The sequence below is a fragment of the Gracilinanus agilis genome, chromosome 2 (assembly GCF_016433145.1).
Source record: "Gracilinanus agilis isolate LMUSP501 chromosome 2, AgileGrace, whole genome shotgun sequence".
Taxonomy (NCBI): domain Eukaryota; kingdom Metazoa; phylum Chordata; class Mammalia; order Didelphimorphia; family Didelphidae; genus Gracilinanus; species Gracilinanus agilis.
The window spans coordinates 656,058,033-656,085,612 of record NC_058131.1 but is presented as its reverse complement, the minus strand read 5'-3'; the positions used below and the strand labels follow the sequence as shown (position 1 = coordinate 656,085,612).

Genomic DNA, 27,580 nt, shown 5'->3' with positions numbered 1-27,580 from the left:
GGGAAGTGACTCGCCCAAGATGACACAGTTTTAGAAAGGCAACGCCAAGTCTGGTCTAGTCAGATCTTTGCCTGACTCCTAGGCAAGTGCTCTTTTCAGCATTAAACAAACAAACGTTGCTATGGGCCACGAATGGGGAGTGGCAGAAGGGCTTGATAAGGGAAAGGGAAGGGAATGGGATGATTTGCTCTGGCAGGATTTTTTGCCTTTCTCTTCCACCCAGACTGGTACATAAAAACCTGAGCCTTTCTTTCAATACCACCCTCATTTCCATCCACCTCAGCAGCATTCCTTTAGTCAAGCAGTATTTAAAACCTACTGGCATGCCTGGTCCAGGCTTGTCTATGTCGGGGCGAGACAGGAGGAACAGACGTGGTCTTGCCCTGAGGGCACCCGCCATTTGGCTGAGGAAACCGAGCTTGGGGCACACACTGACTGAACTCGGGGGACAAGACAGAGGACCTCAAGTTCAAGTTATTTGAGAAAGAAATCTCAGGGGCGGCTAGATGGCACAGAGGATTGCCTGAGAGCCAAGACTAGAGATGGGAGGTTCAAATATGGCCTTAGACGCCTCCCCTCAAAAAGAAGTCTTTCACAGTCTCATAAAAGGGTCAGATTTCTTCACATCAGGCAAAGGGACTTGTTGCTTCAGGATGCCTGCCTTAAGAAAGGCTATAGAATGACCCTGTAGTGTCCAGTTTGGGGAGCCACCCCATTGGGAGAAATTGGTCATCTAGAACCTGAGGTCAAGGAGTAGATTTCAGAGTACCTGTAAATTTATATTCATTTTCACTCATCTTCACCTGAAATTTAGCTTTTTTTTTTAAACCCTTACCTTTTGTCTTAGAGTCAATATTGAGTATTAGTTCCAAGGCAGAAAAGTGGTAAGGGCTAGGCAATGGGGGTTAAGTGACTTGCCCAGGGTCACACAGCTAAGAAGTGTCTGAGGTCAGATTTGAACCCAGGATCTCCCATCTCTGGACCTGACTTTCAATCCACTGAGCCACCCAACTGCCCTCTGAAATTTAGCTTTTCTTTCAATTATTTAAAAGCATTATTCTGAAAAAATCTCCAAAGGCTTCACCAGCTTGCCAAAGGAGGTCCAAATACCTAAAAGATTAAGGACCTCTGATCTAGAACTAATTCAGAGCAGAGTGAAACCATGTCTGGGAGAATTAATCGAAGGATTTCAGGATGCTCTTAGCACAGTAAAGAAAAAGCTTAGGGGGGCATGATAACTGTCTTCAGATTTTGAAGTGTGGCTAGAGGGAATCAGACTTTGGATGGCTCCAAAGAAGAAAACTAGGACCAACAGCAGGAATTCATAGGAGGATTTCAGCTCGGCAAATACATTTTTTACAATGAAAGATTGCTTTGTGAAAGGATGAGTTCCTCATTACTGGAGATATTCAGGTGGAGATTCATATGATCATTTGTTGAGGCTGTTGTGGAGGGGATTCATGTTTTGGGGTAGGAAGTGATTTCCAGCTTCCCTGCTTCTATTTTGCCTATATTGGCTTCTATATTCTATATTGGCTCCAGAATCGGAATCTGACCTGTTCTTTACTCAACCTGATTTAGTCTGTCTGCTGCTGGGGTGGGAGGTGAATGTTGGATGGAATGTTCCCTAAGATCTCTTTGTTTTTGTTTCTTTTTTAAAACCCTTACCCTTCATCTTATTGCATTTATTTATTTATTTTTAAACCCTTACCTTCTGTTTTAGAATCAATACTGTGTATTGGTTCCAAGGCAGAAGAGCAGTAAGGCTAGGCAATGAGGAATAAGTGACTTGCCCAGGGTCATACAGCTAGGAAGTGTCTGAGGAGGTCACATTTGAACCCAGGACCTCTTGTCTTTAGGCCTGACTCTCTAACCATGGAGTCACCTAGCTGCTCCCCTAAGATCTCTTTCCACTCCATGATTCATCCCTGGGGTAGACAAGAAGAGGTCATGGGGAACAGGAAAGACTGTTCCAAAAGCTCCAGTAAAGAAAAGCATCCCCAGTCCTTTCTGGGGGGTGGGGAGGGTGGGGTGCTGCCAACCAAGGAATGCTCACATAATTCTAATAACTCATTTTTTTAAAACTCCAGTTCCACTAGTGAGAGACACAGAGATCCTTTTGAGCTTATGTGGCATCCGAGAAGATGAATCCTGCTTTTGAAGAAGGTGACTTTTCAGTCTCTGAGGCAGCCAGACTAAGCTATGTCTCCTCCAACTGCCAGGATGTGTACAGGAGGACCCTGTGAGGGCTTTAGAGAAGCTCCCCTCTCCCACTGGCTCCCGGGGCCTCCCACACCAGGGCACACTGAGCCTAGTGTGGTTTCTCGGGCTGCCCGATTCAGACCTTCCCAGCCAGCAGCTGACAATGGCGCGCTTCAGAGCAGCAGGGGCCAGGCTCTCACTTTCTTGGCTCCAGGCTCTCCAGCAGCTCAGCTCTCTAGGTGGCAGCCTGGGGGAGGAATTCCTGCCTCGGGCCTCTTGGGGCCCTCTGCCTCTAAGTAGGACACTTCCCCACCCCTTTCTAACCAAGGGAAAAATTCTCTGTAGGACTGACTAGCACAGAAGGAAAAGCTGGTAAGGGGGCTTCAGCCTTTAATGGTGATGAGAACTTCATCCGGTGGCCTTAGGATCTTTGTAGCCCTGAAGAGAGGACAAAAGGAAACAGGCATGAGCAGGAGGAATGGAGGGTGGCCTTCCTCCCTAAGAATGGGCCCTCCTGTGAAAGGCGAAGGACAGGAACAAGGCTAGGAAACAGAGGGAGGGTTGATTGAAGGTCTGCTGGATGAATCCACTTCATTTGGGAAAACTGTTCAAAACTAAGGTAAATTTTTGAAATGAAATTTGCCTCCCTCACTTTCCCTCTCTTCATCCTCAAAGTAATTTCCATTTCTTGGTTCTAGTTTTCCCCCATGGAGCCACATTGAATAAATGTTGTTGTTCAATCGTGTCTGACTCTCCATGACCCCATTTCTTGGCAAAGATAGTGGAGTGGTTTGCCATTTTCTTCTCCAGGTCATTTTACAGATGAGGAAGCTAAGGCAAACAGGGTTAAGTGACTTGTCCAGGGTCACATTGCTTATAGTAAGTGTGTGAGGTCAGATTTGAACCCAGTTTTTTTTTTTTTCATTTTTATTGTCATCCATATTGGTCATTGTTGTAAGAGCAAAGTCATACATAATGTATAAGTGGAGATTTTGAACCTTGGATTGCATCCCCCATAAGTCCTTTAGTATTTCCCAAAATTCCCTTTAATCTCTCCTGCGCCTCCACATTTACACGGTCACGTTATTGTTTTATAGGTTCTGTAGCTCCTCCCTCTTTCTCTCTTTTGCTCTTGGGAGTGGGCTGGTTAGTACCTTTTAGCTAGTATTTTTTTTTAATTCTGCCCCTTCATGGTCACCATAATGTGGAGATGAAAATCAATATACAAAATACAAAATATTATATTTATAAATTCTTATTAATAATAAACTAACAAAAATACTAGCTAAAAGGTACTAACCAGCTCACTCCCAAGAGCAAAAGAGAGAAAGAGGGAGGAGCTACAGAACCTATAAAACAATAATGTGGAGGTGCAGGAGAGATTAAAGGGGATTTGGGGAAATACTAAAAGATTTATGGGGGACGCAGTCCAAAGTTCAAAAATCTCCATTTATACAATAACTAAAACCCCAAATACACTGATGCAAGAGACGACTCCAGTAGTTCTTTCTCTTGAGGTGGATAGCCTTCCCCATCACAAGTCCTTCAGGATTGTCCCAGATCATCGCCTTGCTGAGAGTAGCTAAGTTTTCACAGATAATCATTGTTCTACAGTGCTATTGAACCCAGTTCTTTGTGACTCCAGGCCCAGTGCTCTGTCCATTCCCTGCCCAAATACTTGAAGATAGTTAGCATGTTTTCCTAAGTCCTATCCCCTTTAAGCTTAGTACTCATGTCAAAACCTGTCCTTTTCTCTTTCTCTAATTCCTCCTTTCTTTTTCTTATCGAGTCTGTCTCTTTCCCCATCTCATGACACCCCTTTGTCTGTCTTTTCCCCTCATTCCCTGCCCATGATGCTTCCCCACCACTGTCTCTTCCCCACCACCGTTTGCTCTTACTGAGAATTAAGCCAATTTTGTCTTGCTCTTTATTTAGTGGAGATAAAGGGTTAGCTGATATTGTCATAATCTAATATTACTTATTAAGCTTTTGAATACTACAAATAATGGTATGCAAAAATTTTAATCAACATCTAGGGAAATATTTAATCTAAATGCAAATAAGAGAGGAAAGAGGAAACTCTTCCATAATCATCCCCTCCCTTCTTCTTTCCTCACAATGCTTATGTCTAGGCCCATATTAGCATTCTAATGATTCTGTGTTCCATCAGCTCTTTTGATATTGAGTGATATAGGAGAAGAATGCTTCAGGATGGTTTTGGCCAATATGAAATAAACGAAGGTATTATCTCTGGGGAAACAGCCTGCTGTAGATGATTGAGGGCAGAATTTGGAGTCAGGAATACCTGGGTTCAAGTTCTGCCTTTGGTACATATGAGCTGGGTGATCTAAGGGGCAATTGCTCAGGGTTTCCCTTAACTGTCTAAGACTCCAAATTAGAAATCAATTGCTGGTTTGTATTGGTGGTGGGAGCTTCCACATTATTATTTCCTCCAATTGATGAAATTACAGGTTCATACCTTTCCCCCATTATCTTGCCAATCCAATAGACTATACTCGGTATGTCAGCTTCCTATCACGATTGGTTGATTCATCAGGCCATGATGATCCTTGGAAGCTTTTTTTTGAGGTATATCTGCTATTCTCCATTCTTTTACTTGTCTGAATGGGTATTATACAAACTATGAAACCACATTAACCAGATTAATCAGAAGAATAATGTAGACATAGTATATTTAACTCAAATGTTTATAAAATCCTTCTAGGCAAAATGGAGAAATGTGGGCCAGAAGACAGTATGGTGAGGTGGGTTCAGAGTTAGTTGAACAACCAACTGGAAATTCATCAACAGATATAAAATTGTGTGAAAGTCTCTGAGTGCCACAGAACTCTGTCCTTGGTCCTATTCTGCTAGACATTTTAAATAAGTGACTTGGATGAAGGCATATATCAATCATGCTCATTAAAACTGAATATCCCACAAGACTGGGAGAGATAGTTAATGTATTTTTGACTGGATTGGGATCTAGTGAGATTTTGATCAGCTAGAACAGTGGTTCTCAAATGTTTATTATTTGTTGCACAGCATTTTTTGATTGAGGATTTGAGTCAGAGTGAACATTTAAGCTAACAACAGAGAAGAGTTCTCAGGAAGTCAGGCTTCCAGACCTATCACTCAGGCTTTGCTAGTCCTCTCTTGCTCCTACCCCATCCCTCACCCTCTTCTTTCTTTGCATCAGAGGAGGAAGCTTTGTGCCTCTACTGATAGAGCCTCCTTCATGACTCTCCTGACACCAAACTGGGTAGTAGCTGGGAATTGCGAAAGTCTTGGGGTATGAGGAAAGGGGTTCATGTTACTTAAGTGAAGTGAAAATGTAAAGTTCAGTTTTTAAAACTCAACTGTGGGAGTATAGTTTTGAGGAAACAAGGCTGAATGAGAGTCCATGTGAAAAAGACCTAGATGTTTAGTATACTTCAAGATCAATATGAAATAGCAAGATAACATGGCAGCTAAAACATTTAAGTTGAAACTTAGGTAGTATTGAGGTGCTATAAATATTTTTTGTACATATAGGCTTTTTTCCTTTTTAAAAAAGATCCCTTTGGGATAGACCTGGTAGTGCTATTGCTGGATCAAAGGGTATTCATAGTTTTATAACTCTTTGGGAATCATTCCAAATTGTTCTCCAGAATGGTGAGATAGATTCACAACTCCACTAACAGTGCATTAGGGTCCTAATTTCCCTCCATCCTTTCCAAACATTTTTCCATTTCCTTTCCTGTCATATTAGCCAGTCTGATATATGTGAGGTAGATGACCATGTTTTAGATAAGACATTGATGAGTGCAGCTAGGTGGTTCAGTAGACTGAGAAACAGTTCTAGAGATGGGAGGTCCTGGGTTCAAATATTATCTCGGGCATTTCCTAGCTTGTGACCCTGGGCAAGTAACTTAACCCCCATTGCCTAGCCCTTATTACTCTTTGGTCTTGGAACCAATACACAGTATTGATTTTAAGAGGAAAGGTAAGGGTTAAAAAATGTTGACAAGCTAAAATGTGCCCAGAAGGAACTCAAGATGGTGCTTTATAGGGAAATGGGAAAATTTCTAGTGAAGAAGAGAAAGACTTGGTGTTAGAGATAATGTCACAGGAGTGAGAAGAATATGATAACTGTTTTTGAGTATTTGAAGGCTGTCCTGTAAAAGGATTACATTTGTTTTGCTTGGCGTCAGGGTACAGACCGAAGACAAATACAAGCAAATGACAGAGAGAATCATTACATCTCTTTTAACCCAGAGCTGCAAACCATATCCTCAAGCCAGACTATTTACAGCAGGTAGATGTTGGCCATAGTAAGATCATGATTACTTCTAGAATCTCTATTCTCTGCTAGTTTTTTTTAACTCCCTCAGTTCAAGTTTCATCTGACACATGACCAAAAACCTGTTTTAATTCTTAGTTCTTCTGATGCTTCCTCCTCACCTTCCTTGCTTAAGTAAATATTCCCAGGGCTTTACTTAAATAGAAAAGGAATAGAGCAAAACTGTGGTAAGGGAACAGATTTCAATCTTTCTCCATCATGATCTTTGTTCTATGCAAATCAAAGAGGCTGGGCTAGTGGGAAAAGGTGGCAACCTATACCCCAGACCAGGAACAAATTGCAGCCTGATGTCTCTTTGATCTCTCTATATCAGTGGTTCCCAAACTTTTTTGGCCTACCACCCCCTTTCCAGAAAAAATATTACTTAGCCCCCTGGAAATTAATTTTTAAAAATTTTAATAGCAATTAATAGGAAAGATAAACATACCTGTGGCCATCACCACAGCCCTGGCTCGATGCAGTACCCAACAGGGGGCAGTGGCGCCCACTTTGGGAATCACTGCTTTGTATAATTAATCTATTCATTGTATGGCAATAAGTACTTCCTAAGTGTTTGAAGAGAGTTAGTTCTTAGGTAGTCTGTTCCCTTTCCAGGTCTTTCCACTGTGGTCCTAGTAGAATGTAACCTTCTTCAGGTAAAGGACTATTTTTGTCATTGTATCCTCAGTGTCCAACATGGTGTAAACAATTAAAAATGAATAGTTAAATTGATTTGAATCTTGCTAATACCATTAATTTACTTATATTAATTCATAGCAAGAGCAAAGAAAAATTTACATGAAGCAATTGTACTAACGATTTGATTTAAAGGGTTTCAGTTAATGACATCTGACTATCCTACTTATGTCTATTCATGCTCAGCAATTTAGTAAAGTTTTACTAATAAGAGGGATTTACATTGATTTAACACTTTACACTTTGCAAAATGTTTTCCCCTTAACAACACTATGAGTATTATCTCCATTTTATACTGATGAGGAAACTGAGGTTCAAAATTTAAATGACTTTTTGAGGACTAAAGACAAAGGGACAAAATTCTCAAAAGAATTTTGGCTCCGGAGTCAGAGTTCCAATTCCATCTCTGATACTTACTATCTCTGATCTCAGACAACTCAACTTTCAGGTATCATTTTTCTCATAGGTGAAATATGATGGAATGGACTAGAATCCCTTTTGGATCTATAATCTTATGAATATAGACTTGAACTGAATTCTTCTGACTCCACTACTAATTATACCAAATTATTTCCAATCTTATTGTTTGTTCAGTTGTCCAGTATTGCTCCTTTCCCTCAGCCCCCATTCTTTAGGAAGGCAAAAATCCTTGGACAAGTCATTTACTTTTCGGGTCCCCATTTCTTCATCTGTAAAATGAATGAAAGGGTTTGCGGATCTCTAGCATTTCTTCTACATTAAACATTCTCTGACACCATGACTTTATCATCCTTCAGGGTCTGGATCAACTCCTACCTTCTCCATGAAACCTTCTCTGACCTCCCAGCTCCCACTGATCTAGTCCTCCAACATTAGACCTTCTGCCTGCACCATAACTACCTACAGTCCTCTATATCTATATACCCCTTTTTTTTAAAAACCCTTAACTTCTGTGTATTGGCTCCTAGGTGAAAGAGTGGTAAGGGTGGGCAATGGGGGTCAAGTGACTTGCCCAGGGTCACACAGCTGGGAAGTGTCTGAGGCCGGTTTTGAACCTCTATATAGCACTTTTAACTTTACCTGTAGCGTTTACATCTATTTTTTTATCCTTACATTATGAAAAAAGTAGATCCTTTCCATCTTTGTGGGGGTGTCATTGAGGCATCATGGGGTCCATAAATAGTGTCTCCTCCTCTACAACTTCACATCCTTCATGAGGGGCATAGTATATTAGAGAGGAGTATAAAATAAAGTCTTAATGGACTGAAGTAGTTCCAAGGTCCTTCCTCAGCTCTGACATTCTGTGATTAAATGACATTATTTGAGTAAATGGAAGTTTGTGGCTTGTGCAAGTTACATTCTGAGCATAGCCTAGTATTTGCAACTTCTAAATCCCAAATTTCTTCCATTTTTACTGACATATATATTGTTTACCATCACTGCAAATGTTCCTTTACCAGGCTTTTCTAGCCTTGTGAAAACTGGGCTTGGCCAACCTTCTGGGCCTGAGCACTAAGGGTAGTTGGCTCTGAACTGTTTTAATCTTAGGTGATGAGTGGTTGGTCCCTCATCCTCCTGCCCCTCCCAAACCAGTCCTCTGCCACAGTGCCTGGCTTGGCAGCCACACAATAACCCTGCTTGTTTATACTGGGGCCTGGGCAGACCACATTATCTCAAGGGCATATTGAAAAACAAAACAAAACCAAAAAAAAAAAAACAAACCCTTAATCGCTGGAGCTAATCAGGATGCACTTTCCATGAAGTGGAGAATACGGTGGCATCTAGGATACTGAAGGGCAGTAATTTCTGTTCTATGGTACTTCATTAAATTTTTAAAATTCAATTTAAGAAAATGTTAGGTTCTAAATTTTCTCCCTTCTACCTTTTCCCCCCATTCATTAAGAAGTAAGAAAAATAAAATCCATTTCAAATATGTATAGTCAAGTAAAACAAATTCCCAAATAAGGGAAAGAAAGAAAGAATATGCTTTAATATTCATTCTTGAGCCCATCAACTCTCTATGGATAGCATATTTCATCATAAGTCCTTTGGAATTGTGTTTGGTCATTGTGTTGATTAGAGGTCCAAAGTCTTTCAAAGTTGCTTATTTTTATAATATTGTTGTTGTATAGATTGTTCCCTGGTTCTGCTTGCTTCATTTTGGATCAACTCATACAAGTCTTTTCAGGGTTTTATGAAATTTCTTATAGTCCTATTTTTCATCATTTCTTATAGTATAATAGTATTCTATCACATTTATATCCTATAACTTGTTCAGCCATTTCCAACTTGATGGGCACCCCTTCATTTTCCAATTATTTGTCACCAGGAAAAGAACCCACTATAATTATTTTTGCATGAATAAATTCTTTTCTTGTTTCTTTGAACTCTTTTGGGGTATAGACCTAATAGTGTTAGGTCAAAGGGATACACAATTTAAAAGCTTTTTGGGAATAGTTCCAAATTACTTTCCAGAATAGCTGGACCAGATCATAGCTCTATCAACATTGCATTAGTGTACCCATTTTCCCACAGTCCCTCCAGCATTTGTTTATGACCCTTTCTGGGACCTGGCCTTCCAGTCCAAAAATAATTCTTTTATAAGAGTCTATACCAATGAAGCTTCTCAGAGTCAATGTGAACTCACTATATGGTCCTGTTCTCTCAATTATGTCTTCTCCTTGGTGATACTCCACAAACAAGTGAGGCCTGGGATCTTGTTCCCCACTTTCCTGGGGTATGATAGGAAATCCCATTCTGCCTTGGACCCTCTGGGCTTGGTGTAAGGTATAGAATTTCTTGCTATATTCCTTTCTTCGCACCATTGATCATGATCACACGAAGACCACAGGTAGGAACCGAGTTGTAGGGAATCTCCATGAAATTCCAAGAATGACTTTTATATGTCAGGCCCCAAATCCAGAACTAGAGCCCACAAGGTGGAATTCTCTTGTCTATACTCTGGTCCAGAGCAGCCTGCTCTAAGAGTTGCACATGCCATGTTTTACAAGACATTTCCCAGCTTATTGCCCTTTTTGAGGACAGCCCTGAAGCTTTGAGGGATCTCTTCTTCTTTTCTCCCTGAAAGATACTACTTTCAAATTCTACTTCCATCATGGTTCAAATCCCATCCTCATCAAAGGAAGGACCTTGGTGATGTTTTTTATTGACAAGGATTTATGGCTCGATGATCCTACAAGTAAGAATTTATCTGCTGAGCTCCTTGGCAGCTGGGAGTTGGTCTTTCACACAGCTATGATGCATTCATCTGTATTTGATAAGTCAACTCAAACAGCCTTTCTGAAGCCTGTATTCCTGTAATGACATTTATGGGAGCATGTCCTTTGCTTCCTTGAAATGCTGAGCTTTTATCTTCATCACGAAGTGCAAATACAGTGACTTTAGACTGTCACTAAAGGCCACCTGGATGACTTGCTCAACTTCAGGGAGTTGAGCTTTGAATGGAGATAGTATCAATTTAGAGAGATAAATAGAAAAGCAAATTCGAAGAAGATGAGGATCTTAAAATTAAACGCTTTGACAATTTATTAATATTTATTTATATAGTGCTACTTATATCGATGAGGTCAATGATGAAAGTATTATTACATTAATTTTATATTTGAGGAAACAATCTCAGAGAATTATGATTGGCCCTTAGTCACAAAGTAATTACTGAAGGTAGGTAGGATTAAAAGCCAGGTCTTCTGATTCTAAATCTAGCATATTTTCTATATAATAGAGTTGGGGAAAGTACCATATTCCTTCAAAGAAAGGACTAAGGGGTAACGAGGAAGCTCAGTGGATAGAGAGTCAAGCTTAGAGATGGGAGGTTCTGGGTTCAAATGTGGTCTTAGATACTTCCTAACTGTGTGACCCTGGGCTAATCACTTAACTCCAATAGCCTAGTTCTTACTGCTCTTCTGTCTTGGAACTAATATTTAATTTAATATCAATTTTAAAACAGAAGGTTAGGGTTTGGCTTTTTTCAAAGAGAGAGACTAAGTTTGCCATACCTTTTAGAGTGAGGCACAGGGGGCTGAATTATTGACTCTCTGTGGGTCTAGATAATATTTGTTAAGCTGAATAGAATTCAAGACCCTTTTTTTTTTCCTGTCAACAGAAAAATACTGGAATGCCCTCAATGAACTTCCACTTTCAAGTTTACAGTTTGGGAAGAGTAATTCCAGTGTGAAGAAGGTTCATCATTAGAAGGTTGGCGACCAGGTAATTATTATTATTATTTACCAAAATAACCCACAAAACAGACAATAAAATGATCTATGCATAGCTCCCATTTACTTCTACAGTTATAAAAGTAGAAAAATTAGGACAGAGAATACTAAGAATCATGAAATTCTTAAACCACCTACACTCTGATTCAATTCTTTGTATTCTTAGTATCATATTTTTGTCCAATTAAGACCAATGAATAAACCTACTCCTGTTTGAAGTTCCAGGTAACTAGAACACTCCTTAGAAAAGTGAATAAAGGAACTGATAGACTTTGTTCCATCATGTACACAGGAGCAAAAAGAAATATCAGTCCAAGAGATAATTTGACTAGATAAATGGTCAAAGGATATGAAGCAACATATCTCAAAAGAATTATGAACTATTAATAACCATATGCTCCAAATCACTGATAATTAAAAAGGTGGAAATCAAACCAACTCTGGATTTTGTCTCAGACCCTGCAAGTTGGCAAAGATATCAAAAGATGGTAACAGTCAATATCGGAGGAACTGTGGAAAGACAAGCACAGAGATATGTTACTGGTAGAGCTGTCAACTGAGTTATTATTTCTAGAAGGTAATTTGGATTTGTGCTAAAAGAATACACAAAATATTTAAGACCTTTGACATAGATATATGTTTTAAAGTAGTTGAAGAGAGAAAGAAAGATACTATATACACCATAGTATTTATAGCAGCACTTTTTGGGGGTGTTAGAAAAGAACTGGGGAAACAGCTGCCCATCAATTGGACAACAGCTAAACAAGCTGTGCATAAAAGTAATAAAATTTTACCATAACATATAAAGCAACAATTATGAACAATTCAAAGATGAATGGAAAGATTTACATGAACTAATGCCAAGAAAAATAAGTAGAGACAATAAAACAAAAAAGCACAAAAATACAACATTGTAACAGAAAATTGAACAACAAATCCTTACATTATGTAGTTAGAATGACCAAGCTTGGCCTTGAAAAAGAGTTTAGAAACTATCCTCCCTCTTTGCAGAAGTGAGGGGCAATGAATAAAGAATATGATATATTTTGCCAGACATAATTGATCAATTGATTAGTTTTTCAGAATTGCTTTCTCTCTCTCTCCTCCTTTCCTCCCTTCTTCCCTTCCTTCCTTCTTTCCTTCCTTCCTTCCTTCCTTCCTTCCTTCTTCCTTCCTTTCTCCCTCCCTCCCTCCCTCTCTCTTTCTCTCTCTTCCTTCCTTCCTTCCTTTCCATTCTTTCCTTCCTTCCTTCCAGAAATCCTTACCTTACGTCTTAGAATCAGTTCTAAGTATTGGTTCCAAAGTAGAAGAGCAAGGGTTAGGCAATTGTGTTAAAGTGACTTTCCAAAAGTCACACAAATAGGAAGTATATAAGGCTAGAATTAAACCCAGGACCTTCCATCTCTAGGCCTGGATGTCTATCCATTGAGACACTTAACTGTCCCATCTCTTTCCTTTTATTTTTTAAAATCCTTATCTTCCATTTTAGAATCAATACTGTGTATTGGCTCCAAGGCAGAAGAGTAGTAAGGACTAGGAATGGGGGTTAAGTGACCTGCCCAGGGTCACACAGCTGGGAAGTGTCTGAGGCCAGATTTAAGTCTAGGACTTCCCATCTCTAGGCCTGGCTCTCAATCTACTGAGCTACCCAGCTGCCCCTCTATTTCCTTTTTAAAAAGATTTTTATAAAGTTTGGCTGGCTGTGTAGGAAAGGGGTGAGGGAGATCATTAGAAATGGAGGGGATATTAAAGAATAAATGGCATCGATAAAAATAAGATTTTAAAAAGCAGTTAGGTATAATATGAAAGGAGCCAAGCTGTATACAAGTATTTCTCTGGAGATGAATTCTGTTATATTATTTACTATATATTGAATCAGCTGAATTTTTAAAAAAGGGATAATGTACCATTGTGATTCCAACTAAGTCTTCATAGTGAGCACAGGCTGATAGACTATCATCATCCTACCTAGCACTATAAAGGAATGTCCATTGGTGAAGATAGAGAAGTTTTATGAAGAGATTGTTCATCTCCTCCCAACTTTGTCAATACTTACTTTGATATATACAATAAACACTTAACAAATGCTTGTTGGCTTGATCTGAATATAAAATTTGATCATGCTTTATCCAAAAAATGGGATCTGATATTAGCAACTTATTTTTCTATATGCCTGTTCTTATGTCTCTCTCTGAAATGAGAAATGAAGGGCATCTGGGTGGTTCAGTGGATGGAGAGTCAGGCCCAGAGATGGGAGATCCTAGGTTCAAATCTGGCCTCAGACACTTCCCAGCTGTGTGACCCTGGGCAAGTCACTTAACCCCCATTGCTTAGCCCTTTCCGCTCTTCTGCCTTGGAGCCAATATACAGTATTGATTCTAAGACGGAAGGTGAGGGTTTTTAAAATAAAATAAAATAAAATGAGAAATGAAAATAGTCTAGAAACATATCCACGATGCTCTTGATGAAAACATAAGCAACATAAGCTGTCTTTTGCTGATCGTCTTCTATAACTGACTACATCTTTAGAGTCAGCTTGTGAAAGAAATATAGATTGTAAGAACCTTTTGAGAGACAGAATAGTGGAATGGACAGAGCCAACTTGGGAGGCAAGAAGACCCAAGTTCAAATCTTGCTTGTGACACATACTGGCCGTATGATCCCAGACAAGACGCTTCATCTCTCAGGGCTCCCAGGCAATACAATAAGACTACGAGTTGCAAAAGAGGTGTAGATTTGCACTAATAATAGAGTTTCCTCATTGAGATTTATCTATATCAATAAAATCACAGCTCTAGAACATCCTCCCCCCGCCCCAAATAGATTTCCTGTTATGTTTTATGGCTTTAAAAGAAATTTTGCTTTGGTGGAACAAAATGATATATTTGGAAAATTTCTCTATCAATGATGACTTGATAATAATTATACACAGCCTTGGAACATTATGAAGCCTTTGAACTGACGTTTACAACAATGAGAAAGAGATCAATACAGCCATCCAGGATGGAAACACAAGGTGGACCTCCCAAAAGCATCTCGCCCAAGCTACAACGGGCTCCTGTCAAGTCAGTTCATCAATGTGTGCATTTTGAACTGGCGCTGTAGAGATGAACGATGGATCTGGGCACAGTACCGAGCAGGAGGAGGCAATCAACCTGGACTCCATTTGGGAATTTAAACAATGTTTGAAATGTTCCTAAACTGTTTGCTGCTGAAAAAGAGAACCTCTTTAGCTCCAAAATTCTTCCAGTAATGCCATTCAATGGCACACTACAGAGCTCCCCAATTTCCAAAGAATTATGACTGAAAATAACCATGAAGCCAATGGAAAAAATGCACATGGACAAGCCATCTCCAGCAGACCACCAGGGATAATTTAAACACAGAAAGAGGAACCAAAGATGTGATTAAGGATTAACTATGACTGGGAAGGAAGAATGCCAGCCATGGAGTTTTTATGAATGACAACAAATACGGGAACAGCTGGGTGGCTCAGTGGGTAGAGAGTCAGGCCCAGAGACAGGAGGTTCTGGGTTCAAATTTGCACTCAGATACTTCTTAGCTATGTGACCCTAGGCAAGTCACAATTCCGATGCCTTAGCCCTTCCTGCTCTTCTGCCTTAGAATCAATATGTAATATTGATTCTGAAATGGAAGGTAAAGGTTTTAATTTCTTTTTTAAATTTTTCAAAAAGAAAGATGACAGACATGTCCTTCAGAGTATACTTTGGTGTCCCTAAGAGTCTGAAGGAAAGGAAAAAGACCTCTTGAGATTTAGGTAGATCATCTATTAGGATTTAGGAGGAAACATGGACAAGAATTACACAAAAGGAAGTCTAGACAGGTTGTAATCCATATTAGTAAAAGGATTATATATATATATCATAGAAATGACAAAATAATGATCTTGGGCTCAGAGGAATTCCTATAAGGAGTTTTTAGGCTTTACAAATTCAGTCATAACTCAAAGATTATCTTCTAAAAAAGAGTTGTTGGAGGAAAAACATGAGGAAGAAAGGCAACTTGAGAGCTGAGTTCTGAGGCAGGTCTAAGTCCGAAAAGTGCTATTAATGCTGGCCTGGTTAATCTTTGAAAGGTTGTGGGAATCTGGTCCCTTGGACTGGGATTTGGGACTTGTACGTGTGTCACTCTCAAAGGTTGCTTGGCCTCTTGGCCTCAGATTCCAGACTAAGTGATCTGTAAGTTTCTTCTGGCCGTGGCATTTTAAGGATTTGATCTACAGGTGGATTACCTTTTTAGTGGTTAAGTTTCAGTCTGGTTTCTCCCAGATCTCGACATATTCCCCAAGCTCTGCTATCAGTCAGTGGTAGAGACACAAACTGATGGTACTACAGTTTTAGAATGAGTCTAGCACAATTACAAAGGAATCCTGGTTGCACAAATATCTCTCATACTTTTCCTTCCTCTTCCCCATCTGTCAGTCTTCTTTCTCTTATTCTGATTTCTTCTGCAAGTGCTGTCAGTTATTGGTGGAAGCCAATAGTGAGTTAGAGGAGCAGAGGAAAGGCAAAAATTGCTTCCCAACTCACCCAAGATGACTGATGACTTGCTAGGTTGATGTAGGAAGGATTAATTCATTAGGTATTTTTTCAGACCGGGTGACCCCCTCAGGGTCATGTTGGAGATTCCTGGCCTGGTATGACTAGAGCAGTATTGGCTCAGTAAATCTGGAGAAGGACAAATATATTTACATTGTCTCAGATTTCAAAAGAGCAAGAAGAATGGAGTAAGCAAATTATAGGCCAGTGACTTTGACTTTGATGCTTGAAAAAATTCCAGAGTATATTATCAAATAATGTGTAGTGAACAGCTAGAAAAAAGGAGTGTTGGTTATAAAAAGCTACACCAGCAAAACCAATTTCCTTTTCTTTAAAGCACGTTTACTAGGCAGATGGATAAGAAGAAATGGTTTCAGATATATTTGTAGCTGTAAAAAATAGTTTAATTAGGGTTTAGCAAAGGATAGCTGTGGGATAGATGACAGAACAATTAGGCAATTTCAAAACTAGTTGAATGGTCACACTCAAAGAGTAGTCTTTAATGGGCCAATGGCATCATGGAAGGAAATTTCTAGTAGAGTACCCCCAAGGATTTGTGGTTGACCTATGCTGTTCCACATTACTTTCAGTGACTTGGATAAAGACATAAATGTCCTGCTCATCAAATCTACAAATGACAATGTGAGAAGGGACAGCTAATATATTGAATGTAAGACAGATCTTGATAGATTATAAAGCTGGGCCAGTTTTAATAAAGTGAAATGTAAAAGGGATAAATGTAAATGTCTTATACTTGGGTTCAAAAATTCAACTACCCAAGTATAGGATAGAGGTTTAAAAATGATCTTGGGATTTTAGTGTACTAACAATGTGGTAGGCATAGTGACAGGGAATGGACTAGGGAATTCTGGGAGAGGAAGTTCTTCTCACCAATATAAGTTGTCACCTTCTCTACAGTTGATTGTCAAAGAGGATTGCTAGAACACTAAAAGCTTAAGAGACTTGCCTAGAACACACTGCCAGGATGTGTCAGTGGCAAGTTTTCATCCCAAATCTTCTTGGCTTTGAGTCTACTGCCTCTCCTGATTGTGTTATATGGCAACTAAAAAAAGCTAAGTTGAATTAATGGAGTTCTAGCATCCAAAGCTATAGAGAAGATCATTCTAGCATATTCTACTATGCTTACACTACAGTTGGAGTACTATGCTATTTTCTGGGTGTATCATTTCAAGAAAAACACTAATAAATTAAAGAAAGTTCAATGATGGACAACAAGGATGATGAAGGAAGGTCCTTGAGATTTTGCTATGTGAGGACTGGTTGAAGGAGCTAATGAAGTTCAGTAGGAGAAGAGAAGACTTAGAAGGAATATCATAACTATACTCCATTGTATCTGAAAGATCATCATATGTAAAAGAAATTTGGCTTGTTCTCCTTAGGTCCAGATGCAGAACTAGGAATAATGGCTGGAAGGTGCAAAGAAGCAAATTTAGGTTTGATTCAAGGAAATATTTCCTAACTATAGAGCTACTCAGAAGTAGGATGAACTCTCTTGAGAGCCCATTTAAGCCAGGACTAAGTGAACACTTGTTAGGTATGTAGTAGAGGAGATTCTTGGTTGTTTATAGTCCAGACTAAAAAGCATCTCTGGTCCCTTCCATCTTGAATTCTGTGATTCTCAGACAAAGGCTTAGATTATTGGAGCTGGACTTTAAATTCTTAGATTCAACAGACTGAAATTAGTCCCTAATAGGGAAAACTCAGGGACTGTAGGATCATACATAGAGAAAGAAAGGACTTTAGAAGTCATCTAGTATAGTTTACACATGAGAAAAATGAGACTTGGAGAAGTTGTGCCCAAGATTGCCCAGAACTTGGTTTGGAACCCAGATCCTTTGACTCCAAACTAATGTACTTTAGTATACTTCCACTATCATAAAAAGAACCAGTAGTAACAGCTGTCCCCCTGCTCTATTCCATATGAAGTTTGACTTTTCTCTATACCCTTGTTCCATTTGCTTTGCCCAAAGGACCTAGGACGGCTGCCACCACCATCCTTGTTTCCAGATACCATGCCCTCCTCCATGGATAACTTGGGCTAGAGCAGGAAGGGATAGATTCTTTTGCCCTTTATAGTTCCATGGATACAAAGTAGAAAAAGAGAATTTTTAAGGAAATCGCATAGAAAAACAAAAGGAAATTAAGAAAGCAGAGAGTTTTCAGAGTATAGGTTTCTTATTCTAAGTAACTAGTCAGGACAGGTTTTACCAGTACCACTTGACAAGGTCTTTACCTAAATTCCTATTCTTCACCTCAACTCCTCCTGCTTTTTGGTGAGGTTCATCTTTTCCACTTGCTGTTTTAGGCTAGTACTTGGCCCTAGCTTTTGTGATGACCTTTCTTCCCTAGAACCTGTGTACATTAGCTCACTTCCCTCCGCACATCCAGCAACAGGCTCTTTTTCTTCTGATTTCAAAGTCCAAGCCTCCTGTGGAACAGCCTAAGTTTCTGTTTTTCCCATCCCATTCTATCTTCCCCAGTTACATCTATGGTGTCAAGCAGGTTACTGCCATATTCTAAGGCCCTCAGGTTACCAGCTCTGCCCACTTACCCCAGATCTTCTTTGAAAGAAAGGAAAGAAGAAAGGAAGGAAACAAGCATTTAAGCACCTACTATGTGCCAAGCACTGTGCTAAACACTTTAAAAATGTTATCTCATCTGGTGCTCACAGTAGTCTTGGGAGGTTGTGTTATTATTATCCCCACTTTACAATGAAAGAATAAGGTTCAATGAGGAACAGAAGTTAAGTAAAAACCTCAGGGTCATGCAGCTAGTAAGTGTTTAAGGACAGATTTGAACTCAAGACTTCTTGACTGCAGGACCAGTGTTCTATCCACTTGGCTACCTAGTTGTTTCTGAGTCTTTGATGACTCATCCCTTAGGTGTGTATCTCAGGAGAATGACTCCCCCCACCCCAAATCCTGTTATTACTGGCTTACAACATCAAAATTATACTTATCACAAAAATAACTTTCCTTTGGAGGTAAAGAGATTGTTTTTTTTATATCCACCTATGCCACAGGGCCAAGAATAAGAAAGAACAAACTCTGGACTTCTCTCCTTTTTTCGAAACCTAGTTAGCATTATGGATTCCTTTTCCTTGTGGTCTAAAACATTTCCTTCTCCCAGGAAAGGACCTATTACACTGCCTAAGGAAAATCCATGTTAGCCTCTGAAGAGGGTTGTCAAATAGCCAGTATTTGGCATGCTTGGGTGGAATTTTATTACAAAAGCTGGTTACTGTTTCTAACAGATATATTTTGGCCAGGATTTTTATTTTTTATTTTAATTTTATTACCTGTTTTTGTAAACATGAGCCAGCAGGGGCAGGATCGTGTGTGTGTGTGTGTGTGTGTGTGTGTGTGTGTGTTGGATGGCTTGTCTCTCTTGAATAGTTAACAGTAGGTCAAGCATTCTTTCTATTAAAAATGAAATCCTCATGGTAAATATATATACATATGTGTGTATATACACATACATACAAAATGCACACACACATACATAGTCCAACAAAACACATATTCCCTTGTCGACCATATGAAAAATGTATTTTTCATTCTGCATTTTAAGTCAATCACTTCTCTAGCATGAGACGAGTGGCATCTTGGGTCCTCTGGACTTGTGACTTATCATTGGATCAAAGACTTAAAGTCTTTCAGAGCTGTTTTTCTCTATAGTGCCATTGTCATGAAATAAATTGTTTTCCTAATTCTACTTACTTTACTCTTAATCAGTTCAGAGATCCTCTGAAACCATCCATTTTATAATTTCTCAGAGTACAATAAAATATTCCATTCTATTCATTTATGACAATTTGTTTAGCTGTTCCTCAATAGATGGGGACCCCCTTAGTTTCTAATTTGGGTCAAAAAGAACTGTTATAAATATTTTTATACATGTAGGTCCTTTTCCTCTTTCTTTGATCTCTTTGGGTTATAAGGCTTGATAGTGGCATATGGTGAAATATATAATCATAGAGCATGCACAGTTTAGTGACTGTTCCCAAGTACATATATAATACTTTCAAGATTTCTAAACTCTACAACAGCCACTGGTACATTAGCTATCCCTAGACTACTTCTCTGCCCCTTTCTATAGAGTAAGAACTTATAATCAGGTTGGGTGGATGAAGGCTAAGCCCCAGCCTCTGCCCTTTGTGAGGAGCGCAAACTCTCCTTCTTCTAATAGTCTGGGTTTGTGTGTCTGTGCCATTTTGTATTCTTGCACGGCTTTCTGGGGCTTCTACAGCTCCAAACAGATGCACGAAAAAACAGTTCCCCTGAAGATCCCAGTGGACCAGCTGGAGAAGTTGGAGGAAGCACCAAAGGAAAGGAGCCCCTTCCTGGAGACTCTGGAGGAGAGGTGAGCACTTCCCCCCAAACAAAAATTCCCTGAGGACCTACCTTGAAGAATATTCCCCAGAGGACTTTGGGAGTGGCCTCCCTGTTCCCCTAAAGCCTATCCTTGACATTTGGAGACCTTGTTTAAAATCTATCTGAAGTACCTTTCCCATACCTCCTTTACTTTCTAAGCACTTTCCTCTGAGAGTCTTCTGAGTACTTTTTTTGAGAGACTTCTGAGCACTTTCCTCTCTCCCACACCCTTTTTGAGAAATGCCAGGGATTGGGTTTCAACCCCTCTAGCTACCAGCTCCTGACTTCCTCTCCCAACCTAGCCTCTGGCTTTCTCTAGCTGATCACTTTCATTTTGAGCTGGGCAGCACCGGGCAGCAGAACCTTTCTTACCTGGTTGGGTCATGCCCCTGACTGAGCTCCTGGGGTCCTCACAGTCCTGCCCATCTGAACTGTGAGTTGTTTGTCTTCTACTCCCCTTCTTCTTCCCCTTGACTACACATGTTCTCTATGATTGATGTTTCCAGTCCATAAGCTTACTCCATAGTTGCCTATTGGACCAGACTTGGAGAAAGGTTTCAAGTTGAGAGGGATTTTAATGAGGATCAAAAGGGAGCTTTAATTGGACCTCCCTAAGAGCCATTTACTTAGCAGGACTGAGAGGAACCTGCTGATCAAGACTCAAGACCCTCTGAATATTTGAATTTGTCATGCTGCCCTGGGAACATACCCATATCTAGAAAGGAACCTTTACCTTCAGAACAGCTATTATGGGTCTCGAGAGCATAGCCAAGGCAGAATAAGGGAGCAGACTGGATTGAGGGAACTCAATGGGGTTTGTTATCCCTAAGGTGGAATATCTCTCTTGTAGTGTGCATCTGCCTGAAGGTCTGAAGGATGAAGAGATAAAGAAAAGCAGCCTAGAAGTGGTGAGTCTGGGTCTCTTGTCCCTGCCTTCCAGGAGCAAAATTCCAAGGGATAGGAGAAGCCAGAGCTAGGGCCTTCCCTTGGCCCAATCTGAGATGCTTGAGAGCTGCTGAGGGAACCAGGACTGGGCTCTGGGGGTTTTGCAAGCCTTAATTCCACCACCAATGATTCTCCCATTGTGGCTGGCTCAGTCACTAGGAAACCAGGTGAGCATCAGACTCCTGGGTGCCCTGGAGACTTAAGATAGTGTTACCTCCCATTTCAACACAAAAGCATTGGGCCTTCCTCACCTGATGAAAGACTGCTAGCCCAAGTGATAGATTTAACTTGTAGAGACCTGCTTAGTACAGAAAACCACCTTTCAAACTTACCTTTTTCTCCCTGTAAAATTACTGGGTTCTTTTTAAGGTCTGCTACCTGGGGATCTTGGGCCTGGGGTATTCTGGCTGACCTCTGTCTTCCTGGGTCTATAGTGCTTCAAGCCTGTTATGTTTATTTTCAGACACCAAATAAATACAACCACCAGTATCATAAACTCTTCAAGGACATCCCTCCAGAGGAGACAGTTCTGAAAGGTGAGCTAATGATGCAGTTTCAGCCCAGGCTGTGTGGTTGACTAGATCACAGAGAATCTCTTAGACAGTCCTACTCAGAGGCAGTGAAGCTTAGGGGGTCTTTCTCTTGGTAGTCTTTGAGAGGCAATGTGCAGTGGAAAGATTCGGAGTAAGGATGAACCATAAGACCTGGTTCCAACACTTCTGACCATGGACAAGTTACTTCTATTCTCTGGACTTTATCTTTCTCATCTGTAAGGAAAAGGGTCTTGGGACTACTCTAATAGCTCAGACATACCATGGTTTTATGATACTTGTAGATAGGCATTGGTGGCCCTTCAACATTTGCTGATCTCTATTTTTCTAAAAGTAGAAAAAGGATTTGTTGAGCCAGGACACAAAGTTGAGGTCTTGAAAGTTCCTTGTAAATCATAAATGACTTTTAAATTGTGAGGTTTTGCTCTCATTCTTGTTATGAAAACTGCTGAATTTCCTCCTTATAACCAATTTGTCAAAGCTGTACTTTTCCTGCTTACCACCACTGTGTGAAGGTAGTAGAAAAAAGGCAGAGAGCCAGGAACCCCGAGTAACCCCAGTAACCCACCCCAAGAAAGGCGCTTTGGAGGAAAGGAGGATGATTGAAAATTGTGAGTATGGGAGGTGAAGATGGAAAGCTTGGCTGTGGAGCAAGAAGGAGGAGATGATGAGATTTTTCTGAAGTGGGCAGGAAAAGATTTCTTGAACAAAGGTTCAAGGATGCAGAATGACATCTTAAGGAAAATGGAAAAGTTGGGGGAGTTAGGGAATAAGGAGGGCATTGTTGAGGATGAAGAGGGAAAAGAAGTAGAATTATGCAGGAAATCTTTTTAAATTTTTTAAAATTCTGAACTTAACAAACACCAAATAAAACAAGGATTTCCATATACTAACTGAGCTGAATAAAGGATCTTTATGTGAAAACATGAATCTCACGTACAGGTTACTTTTCCTTTTAAGTATATAACTTCAACATGTAGCTGTGAAAGCTGCGCTGTTTGTATTTACTTCTGGCTTGCCTTCTGTGCATTTTCAAATGCTTCAATGACCCTCTTTCCTTTTTTTTTTCTTCCCTTCCTTTTTTGGCAGTCTTTCACTATCTCCCTTATTCTCCCCACCTTCCTACCCCAACGGGAAAAGAAAAACAAAACCCTTATTAACATGTTGGCCATGTCCAAAGATGTACGAGTGAAGAAATCTTTAGAGACTGAAAGAATAGGAACAAAGTTAGAGATGACGAAGGGGAAGGAGAAGAAATGAATTGATGGGCGTCAGAGGATGTACTCTTATTGTAGATAGAGGTCTTTCCAGCTCTTTCTGAGATCATCCTGTTCATCATTCCTTTCAGCACAACAGTATTCCATCACCATTATAAACCACAATTTATTCAGCCATTCCCCAATTGAGGAACATCCCTTTAATTTCTTATTGTAGATGGGCTGAAGAATGCTTATATGTACAATTCAGTCTCACTGGCCTTTCTGTAGTAAAAAAAGACAAGAAATTTCCCCACTACACAAAAACAAACGAACTGCGAAATACTGACAACGTCAAGCAGATATATTAGAGATATAAACCTTTTTTGTCTCACTCAAGGAAACTAAAGTGTTTTTTTAATGGGCTCATTTCTGAGTTGGTGGCATCAAGTGGGCTTCAAAGGCTCACAATTCAATCAACCAATCAAAAAGCATATATTAAGAGCTAATTTGTGCCTGGGAAAGAGATATAGAGAATGGTAAAAAAACAGTCTCTGCTCCCAATGTAAACCTTAGAGCTTATATTCTAATTGGGGAAGACAATATGTAAATCATTAGGTACCTCCAAGATACAGACAGAGAAGTTAGAAAATAATCTTAGAGAGGAAGGCTGGAGCAGCCAGGGGATTGGGAATAGGCATAGTCTTGGAGATGAGTGGTGAAGGAAGATGGGGACACTTATATGTAAAAGGTAAGTAAGGAAGAGCATCCCAGGATTGGGGAATGGAATGTCACAGAGGAGGAGAATCTCTATCTTTTCCAAAAGGTCTTTGCTTCCTGGGAGGAGGCCCTCTGGGGAAGCCCAAGAGATGGTAAGGTAGAAGCTGGAGGATCAGTTCATTCTGGCTCTCTAGCCTTGGCTCAATCTTTTTCATGTAGTGGCTAGAGCTCAGTCATTTCATACTGTGTTATCTATGATAGGTTTTGGTTTTGGTGATTGTAGGTCTATGTGGATGTCTATCTTTGTATCTTTATATTCCAGTGTGTTCCTGTGCACTCCAAAGGGATATCCTCATACAAGGTCGCCTATACATCTCCCATAATTGGCTCTGCTTCCATGCCAGCCTCTTTGGGAAAGACATCAAGGTATGGCGGTGCTGCCCCCTTTTGGGGACTGTATCTGCAGTCTCTGGCATGTGTTGCAACTGTCTGTAGTGCAAATCTCTGCAGACTCACATCCCCCTTTTCCCTTCATCCAGGTAGTCTGCTCTTTGAGACCAGATGAGATATTTTATGTATTTTTATCAATGAGTATTGTGAGCCGAATGTGTGAATGGTTATAAAAACAGTTACTTTGGGCACCTCAGCTCCTATCAATGGCTAAATAAGTATGTTAAGGCACTAAGTCCTATCTTGTTTTCTATTTCCTTCAAAATGTGGGGATGAGAAACCCCTACTCAGGTCCCTGTTGTGGCAAGAGGACATCCCAGAGACCACACAGGGCTTAAATTGGTCTTTCTGACTCCACCAACTAATAAACTTTGTCTCAAAAGACTGCATGATCCAAAATAGCATTTGAATCATTGAAATTGGTGCTAGTTCTTTTGTAATCTAATCTCCCATGTGTGATAACCACCCACCATCACTATCCTCATTTTGAGTTAAGCTGAACAACTTGGCTGGCCAAGATCATCCTGTGCATGGATATGGCTTTTCTCCAGCAAGGATGGAGACCAGGAGTGGGGACCACTCCCTAGTGTATCTTTGGAAGTACTAGAGTACACTTGTCTGTCCTAAAGGCGTAAGGGGCTGGAGGTAGTTATTTTGAAGCTGATACAGTGGAGTTTTTCAGAGCTTCTCTAGAGGCTATATCTTTCTCACAAATTGACACATGAGTGGACAGCTGGAAGGACAATATGGAATTAGTGAAAACTGTTTCTTGAATTCATCAGCAGTGAGAAGTGGATGGATAGGACTAGGGGAAGGGAAACAGGGAACTAAAGTATAGAAGCCAGAAGCTAGTCTAATACTATAGAGTATATTACCTTTTGCCCAGTTCCGGGACACTGGGGGCTGAATATCTGTGGGGCAGCATCAGTGATGTAGGGGACAGTGCCTTCTGACAATGTTGGGGAGGAGGGATCCCAAGAAGAACGTGCTTCTCTCCCTTCAGGTAGTCATTCCTGTGCTGTCTGTCCAGATGATAAAAAAGCACAAGATGGCCAGACTCTTGCCCAATGGACTGGCTATTACAACCAACACAAGCAGGAAGGTCAGTGAGTTTTCACATTCCCCATCAGACATCTCTTCTCTCTTCCTTGTGTTGTCTGGTGTCAACCTTTCAAGACTGGGCATTGTTGGATAGAGGGTAGCTTGGTGGCACAGTGGACAGAATACCAGACCCAGAGTCAGGAAGACTCATCTTTCTGAGTTCAAATATGGCATCAGACACTTACTAGCTGCGTGACCCTGGGCAAGTCACTTAATCCTGTTCACCTTAGTTTCTCCATCTGTAAAATGAGCTGGAGAAGAAAATGGCCAATTGCTCCACTATCTTTTTCAAGAAAATCCAAGTGGGGGTCATAAAGAGTTAGATATGTCTGAAAGTGACAACAACAACAATTGTTGGATGGCCTCCCTAATCATCACCTGAAGGCCAGCCAAAGCTCCCCAATAGGCTAATGTGGTCCTAAATGTCATCTTTTCTCTCATAGTGATTATAATGTTAGATCTAAAACTGTTTTTTAAATTATACTTTACTGTTGGCACAGAGGCCAATTACTCTATGTTCTGCTGCTCTGGGCTGTGCTCAGGGATTCTGATCTAAGGAAAAAGTACTCCTTTATCTTAAGAATGAAGAGTTGCTGAAAATGGTCACAAACGGTAGTTGTGCTTTATTAGTTTCTATGATAAGTAGGCTGTTTTTGAACTTGAAGTTCGTTTTCCCCCTAGAAACCATGTTGCAAATGGTAGATTCCTAGGCTAGTCTACAAAATCCTATTTAACTCAGCATGTCACTGAACTATGGAACTAATCATATGCAATGTATTATTAATAGTAATACTCCAGTTATTGTTTCTATGGGAAGATTGATTCATGTGATGGGAAGAGAACATGGCAGCTTGGGAATATTTGTGCCCCAGGACCCAACAAGACACCATAAGACTCTTGGTCAGAAAGGAACCTGGAGGAAATGGTGTTAATTCCTTTTGGGTCTCTCCTTTCACTTGCCCCCCCCCTTCATTCCTCTCCCTCCCCTCCCAAAGTTCCCCATGTTTACACACATAGACACCTTTACTACCACTGAAATAAAATAGGAAGGGAAAAGCTTGAGCTATTGTTTTCCTGGGCTAGAGTTCTTTTTCCTTCAAGCTGTGGACCTTGGCTTCCACTTTCTATTCAGATCAGGGGCACAGAACTTCCATCTCAGGATGTGTCAGTCCTGTGGGTCATGATGTTTGGACCTCTTGGCTTGGGAGGTGAGCTCCCATGAGCAACAGTTCTAAAGCAAACATTCTCTTCAAGGTAGATGTAGCTATTCCTGTAGATTCGGAAAAAACCTGTATACCCATGTCAGGGGGAGTATTATAGAAAAGGAAACCTGACGATAGAGAAATCAGAATACGAATTAACACCTGACTTTTGGCCCTATGGCCAGATAAGCCCAGATTTTGCACTGCTTTGGACAAAAGCAATAAAGTTCTGACTTGATCTGATCCAAATAATCAGAAAGCATTTATTAAGTGATTTCTGTGTATCAGGCACTGTGCTAAATTTAGAGGTACAAAGAAAAAGCAATCCAGCGGGCCCTGCCCTTAAGGAGTTCGCATTCTAATGAGAGAGAAAACATGGGTAAATCCAGACACAAACCTCATATGAAAATTAGGTCCTACCCAGAGCTCACCCATAGCTAACAAACTAATAAATATTTTTTTGGCAATCTTCTTCTCCCTTGTTAGCACCCATCTCCCATTCTTTATAATCTCTCCCCTCTCTTCCTGATGTTCCATTACTAAATGTTGTCAGCTCATTGTTTCAGGTTTGGACAAACCAGTGAGGCTTGTAGTGTTCCCGGCAAAGTTTGTATTTTTATGGGAGACTCTTGGAAGTGCCAAATGTCTTCCAAAACTTGAAGGGATAAATGTCTCTAGTGGTTAAATTGCAGCCGTTGTAATAGGCCTAGGAAAGTTATATCTTTAAGGTATATGTGGGAGGGTTCACAGCATTCTTCAATTATATCCTATTGGCAATATATATAATATTGACCATTGCTAATATATATATATATACACACACACATATATCCTTAGCTTCTGTCTTAGAATCGATACTATACTTTGGTTCCAAGGCAGAAGAGTGGTAAGGGTAGGCAATGAGGGTTAAGTGATTTGCCCAGGGTCACCCAGCTAGGAAGTATCTGAGGTCAAATTTGAACCCAGGACCTCCCATTTCTAGGCCTGGTTCTCAAACCATTAAGCCACCCAGCTGCCCTGCTCACATAT

General features: G+C 40.3%; 1 protein-coding gene across 1 annotated transcript in view; it reads left to right on the top strand.

The window, feature by feature from the left end:
* Positions 1 to 11,319: 11,319 nt before the first annotated feature.
* Positions 11,320 to 27,580, top strand: part of GRAMD2A (GRAM domain containing 2A) — a 33,748-nt gene continuing 17,487 nt past the window's right edge. Inside the window, exons 1-6 of the mRNA XM_044660231.1 lie at positions 11,320 to 11,425; positions 20,262 to 20,375; positions 21,237 to 21,294; positions 21,795 to 21,867; positions 24,121 to 24,224; positions 25,252 to 25,350. Coding sequence (XP_044516166.1) covers positions 20,272 to 20,375; positions 21,237 to 21,294; positions 21,795 to 21,867; positions 24,121 to 24,224; positions 25,252 to 25,350 — 438 coding nt within the window. The 5' untranslated portion in view covers positions 11,320 to 11,425; positions 20,262 to 20,271. The remainder of the gene's footprint in view (positions 11,426 to 20,261; positions 20,376 to 21,236; positions 21,295 to 21,794; positions 21,868 to 24,120; positions 24,225 to 25,251; positions 25,351 to 27,580) is intronic.